Below are 6,000 nucleotides of genomic sequence, written 5' to 3'. Positions count from 1 at the left end.
GCGTGGAGACGAATATGGGGCTCAAACTCACCAACTGTGATCATGACCTGAATGGAAACCAAGAGTCAGACACTTAACTGACTGAGCCACCAGGTGCCCTGGAGTCTTAATACTTTTTAAGTATTAATTTTAAGTATTAAGTATTAATCTACTTTAATAGATTTTAAAATCTGCACACAGTTGTTCATATGAGATAACAGTCCCAACTGGAAACAACCAAAATATTCATCAAAAGTAAATGGTTAACCTGTGGAATACATCCACACACAAAATATTACTCAGCAATAAAAAGAACTACTGATACTCCCAACTTGGATGGATCTCAAGGGCATTACGTTCAATGAAAAAAATCTAACTTCATAAGGCTGTATACTGCAGGATTCCATTTATATAACATTTTTAACTACAAAATTATAAATATAGAGAACAAATAGTAGCTGCCAGAGTCAGGGATGATGGGAAGGAGGGGGGTGAGTATGACCATAAAAGGGGAAGCTTGAGGGAGATCTTTATGATGATATAGCAGTTCTATACTTTAATTGCAGTGGTGGTTACACCAATCTGTAAATGTGATAAAAGTGAAAAAGAACTATACGCACATATTGTACCAATGTCAAATTACTGATTTTGATATTATACTATAGTTACATAACATGTAACCAGTATGGAAAGCTGGGTGAAGTATACACAGAACCTCTCTGTACAATCTTTGCAATTTTCCTGTTGAAAACAAATTATTTCAAAATAAATTCTATCAAAAATATGTATAATGGCGGTGATGGAGCTATTAAAAACAATATACATTTGACCCTTGAACAATACAAGTTTGAAATGCACAGGTCCACTTAGATGTGGATTTTATTTTCAACCTTTACAATACAGTACTATAAATCTATTTTCCTGTGGTTTTCTTAAAATTTATTTTAATCGTAAGAATACAGTATGTAATACATATAGCACACAAAATTTGTGTTAACTGACTGTTTATATTATCAGTAAGGCTTCCAGTCAATGGCAGACTATTAATAAAGTTTTTGTAGGCATCAAAACTTATATGCAGGGATGCCAGGCTGGCTCAGTCAACAGAATATGCAACTCTTAATCTCAAGGTTGTGAGTTAGAGCCCCACATTGGGTGTAGAGATAACATTAAAAAATAAAATCTTAGGGAATAAAAAGCTATATGCAGATTTTCAACTGCATGGTGGAGGGGGAGAGGCAGGGATCATGACACCCAGCCCCCACACTGTTCAAGGGTTAATTATACACTTAAAATTCTGCTTGCCTAGCAAATTTGGAAAGACTTTCTCCAAAAGAGTTCCTTAAGCAAACCATATTTTACTCAGTAAAAAATAACAATTAGAATTGGTTAATACATTAGCAAGAATTTCCTATTATTTTTAGTAATTATACGTAACATACTGGAGAAACTATCCTTCATCTTTTGCTTGAAACATTACTATCCCATAAAACAATTCTTTTTTTTTCCTAAAGATTTTATTTTTAAGTAATCTCTACACCCAACGTGGGGCTCGAACTCACAACCCTGAGATCAAGAGTCACACGCTCTGCCAACTAGGCTAGCAAGGCATCCTAATCCTTTCCATTTTTAGATAATAGTTCTTAAAAACCTTTAAAATAACCTTAACCTGTCATTCTTCTCACCCAACGAAGCAAAAATTTTATATTAGAGCTCAACTTAAATCTTAGCTCTGCCATATAGCTACAAAATTGTAAAATCCCTAAATTATTAATCACTTCTTAAGAGTAAAGTATCTTTACCGCTTGTGAAACATAATAGTGTCTAATAAAACAGCATATGCTCAGAAAGGTTTGAAGAAAATTTTCTTCTGTCATTTTTTAGATATAATTGACATATAACTGTATTAGTTTACAGTGCACAATATAACGATTTGAGACGTGTACAGTGAAATTATTTCCACAGTAAGTTTAATTAATATCCATCACTTCACACGGTTCTATTTTTTCTTGTGATGAAAACTTTTAAGATCTACTTGTTCCCTTCACAACTTTCATATACAATATAGCATGATTAACACTAGTCACGATGTTCTCCATCATATTCCTAGAACTTATTTTCCACACAGAAGGTGGAACCTTTTGACCATCTTCATCCATTTTCCATCGACTCCCATACCTACTGCTTTAAGATTTGCTACCAAAAAGTCACTTAAACTCCAAATATTAGAAATGGTTGTGTCTTAAGTTTTCCCCAAATGCTTTATTTTTTTAAGTTTATTTATTTACTTTGACAGAGAGTGAGAGAATGAGAGAGAGAGAGGTAGAGAGAAAGCGAGAGAGAGAATCCCAAGCAGGCATGATGTTAGCACAGAGCCTGATTCTGGGCTCGAGATCATGACTTGAGCAAAAATCAAGTCAGATGCTTAACCAAATGAGCCACTCAGGCACCCCCACACACACACACAACTGCTTTTATTACAATTTCTTATTCAGTTTTTTACCTTTAGTTTATAAATTGCAGGACTTCCTGGGAAAAGTTTAGCTGCTCTTTCAACCCAATATTTTGCTCTTCCATCAGTAACATCATTTTTACAAAGCAATTCTGCAATCTTCAATACAAGATCTTTTTGTGTTGGGTTTAATTCCACTGAACGCTGATATCAGAAAAGAAATAATAAATTAGTAGGATTCCTAAGGTACCAACACTCACATATAAAAACTAAAAATTTATCACTGCCCACACTAAAAACTTTTCTAAATGACAATGTGTTATTTCAAAATTGTTAAAATGAAAGTGTCTAAGTGTCTTGGAATTTTTTTGCAAGATGAATTAAATAAAATTTAGGTCTTTATTAGGTAAATATCAAATAAAGAAAAAAAACCACACTTAGAAGAACAGCATTTGTGACCATGTTAGACTCAGAATTTATAGGTGTTAATCTTCTTTCACAAGTGCTAACTTCTTAATGATTACAGTGTACATTGGGCCAAATAAATTAAAATCTGTTCTAATCTGTATTGCTTTATAGTACTATGATACCAATGCTTGTTTTCATGGCATCCATAAAACATATCTGAGTTATTTACTATATAAATTACGCTGGGCATATGTGTGGCTGTACAAGGGCTATATTTTAATCTTAATAGTTTACCTTGTAACATTCGACAGCCTTGTCTATATTTTCCTCAACTTCATAAAGAAGACCAAGAAATCTGTGAGCTTTGGGATCCCTTTCTTGCACATTAATATATGTAGATATATATCTGTTTAAAAATAACAATATAAATATAAATAATCTTTAAATTTTCACATTCAGAACTCTATTTAAATTCTAACCAAAGAAAACATCTTAAACCAAAGCAACCACTAAAGTAATCCACATTGTTATTCTAATTGACTACCACTATTTATTTAAATTAGAATATGCAAACAACTCAAAAGTACCCATAAGAATACTTAAACACAAACATACATACAAAATTGACAATAAATTCATTCTACCATTAAATACTACATTTACCAAATGTTTTTTCTAATACTACTCACACATAAGAAATGGATAGAAAACTACGAGGATGAACCTGGAGGGTATTATGCCAGCAAAATTAGTCAGAGAAAGACACACCTCATATAACTTCACTCATATGAGGACTTTAAGATACAAAGCAGATGAACATAAGGGGAGGGAAGCAATATTAATATAAAACATATGTAATATGTTTATGTAACATATATAATCTATAACATAGATTACATGTATATGTTACATGTATAACATAATATATGTTATATATAATATATGTTATATAATATAAAACATAAAAACATAAGAGACTCTTAAATATGGAGAATGAACAGAGGGTTACTGGAGGGGTTGTGGGAGGGAGGAGATGGGCTAAATGAGTAAGGGGCATTAAGGAATCTACTCCTGAAATCATTGTTGCATTATATGCTAACTTGAATGTAAATTAAAAAAATAAATTTCAAAAAATGAATGCCTAAATTGCTTTTTCTTTCTGATTATATTTTAGTTAAGCATGAAAGGGTTTTACATAGGAATCAGAAAATGATTATAGTAAATATTTTTAAAGTATCATCATGCAAAATGCTGAGTTACCACTTCTAAATAACAACTAAAAAAATGTACTATTTACCTTTTTTTTTTTTAAAGTAATCTCTACACCCAATGTGGGGCTCAAATACACAACCCAGAGATCAAGAGTTGCATACTCTACTGACTGAGCCAGCCAGGTGCCCCAAGAATGTACTATTCACCTTCTAAATAAAAAAATATTTAACAGTACTGTCTGCAGATAAACTAGAGCAGAGAAAAAGTTACTAAATCAACTAGCAAATGTAGGTAATTTCCATTTCTTAAATCAAGTAACAGCTAAAAAATAAGTTAACCATCTTCAAGGCCCAGTGAGTATTATCTAAAAGAAGTCAGACCAAAGACCAAATATGGAGGGAAAAGTGTCATATTAATAAGGAAAAGTGTTGACAGCCCCATTGCTGCTAGTTAAACAAAGGTGTTATTATTTTCCTTACTTAACAGCATTTCCATCTTCCCATTAATGCTTTAACCTGCCTGCCCTCCTTCCTAATTTCCTGCCTTAAACCACTACAAATCAGATCACCAACCTTCTTTGCCTTACAGGTGAGACAGTGCCTCAGGGTATTACCTATTGAGTCAATTAAAGATCTTTTACACAAGCTATTCTCTTGCCCAGAAATCACAGTTTAATTTTATACTCATCGGTACCAGAAATCTAACCAGGGAGAAATTAAAAATAAACATGGTTTTCTTTTAAAGCCAAATGATTTCTTGCCCTAAGTATAAACAAGCAGCAGACATGCAGAAAATACTCATTCTGGGCTCAATCTCCATGGAATTGAGGCTAGTCTGAAGTGATAGAATACATTATTTACAAGACCCTAAATAAGAAGAACTATTGCTAAAAAACATCATATTTTCAGCCATCTCAAGTAAGAATACAAGGGGAAAAACTGATTTTAGAAAACTAAAGTATGTTTACAGTTTGGTACTTACTTTTTAGCAAGATCGTATTCTTTTACTTCATAGTACAGCTTTGCAAAATAGAATCCTTTCATTGACTTCTAAAAAAAATTAAAGAGTTCTTTTACTTTTCATATTTTGAATTTTGTAAAGTTTTCACAGAACTAAAAATTTGTCCTAATAAGGTTAATATTAATATATTTGATTTCTGTTCACCTAAAAGAAAAAAAAACTGCCTGTAGAAATACATGTATGTTATAAAAGTCATGACTCCATGTTTTATAATTCTCATCACAAAACAAAAAATAAATTTAAAAACAGCGAAACAAGACAATGTCAGAAATTAAGAACTTCTATCAGCAAGAAACCTGAAAAACCATGTGGTGCCACTCTCTCACTTTATAGGTAACTAAACCGAGAGAAACCTGCTTTCTTAAGGAAGGTAAGGTATACTAGAAAGCTCTCCTCTCTTGTCATATGCAAGCCTTCATGGGGAAAAATAAGCAGGTACTTCCATGCCAGTAAGGCACCAGGGACGGAGGGTCCAGGTACTGTTCTCTCTACAGATCACTATTTTACACCCAAGGAATTAAAATGGCAAAAATAAAAGTTGAATTCTTCCAGTAATAAGCCAAGTCCACTTGCCAGCTCTTTTATTCCCGTAAGTTCCCAAGTTTAAAATGCTGGGACACACCAGATAATGTTATACACACATGACAAAAGAGTACACAGCCATCAAACACTTAATCTTTGAAAACTATAAAAGGACACAGGAAAAAAATCAATATATTAAGTGAAGAAAGAAGTCTACTACAAAGCGGTATGTTTTCACTTATTCATTTTATTCTAAAAAATGCCGATTTAGGATTTGTTCATTGTGCCTACTATTATTCACCAGGCATTGTTCCAGGCACTAAAGAACCAGAAGTACACAAAAACATCTGTTATCACGAAAGCTGCATTTTAGGAGAGGTGACAAGCAAACTGTTATCTAAATAGGA

At 32.7% G+C, this 6,000-nt stretch overlaps 1 protein-coding gene across 1 annotated transcript in view; it reads right to left on the bottom strand.

Annotated features, from left to right (window-relative positions):
• The window catches only part of LOC144235139 (E3 SUMO-protein ligase RanBP2), a 73,829-nt gene that overhangs the window by 44,911 nt on the left and 22,918 nt on the right, over positions 1-6,000 (bottom strand). Inside the window, exons 2-4 of the mRNA XM_077768544.1 lie at positions 5,033-5,100; positions 3,134-3,245; positions 2,483-2,635 (exon numbers count right to left, since the gene is read on the bottom strand). Coding sequence (XP_077624670.1) covers positions 2,483-2,635; positions 3,134-3,245; positions 5,033-5,100 — 333 coding nt within the window. The remainder of the gene's footprint in view (positions 1-2,482; positions 2,636-3,133; positions 3,246-5,032; positions 5,101-6,000) is intronic.

The sequence above is a fragment of the Crocuta crocuta genome, unplaced genomic scaffold (genome assembly GCF_008692635.1).
Source record: "Crocuta crocuta isolate KB4526 unplaced genomic scaffold, BGI_CrCroc_1.0 scaffold788, whole genome shotgun sequence".
NCBI lineage: Eukaryota > Metazoa > Chordata > Mammalia > Carnivora > Hyaenidae > Crocuta > Crocuta crocuta.
This window is presented reverse-complemented; position numbering and strand designations above follow the sequence as displayed.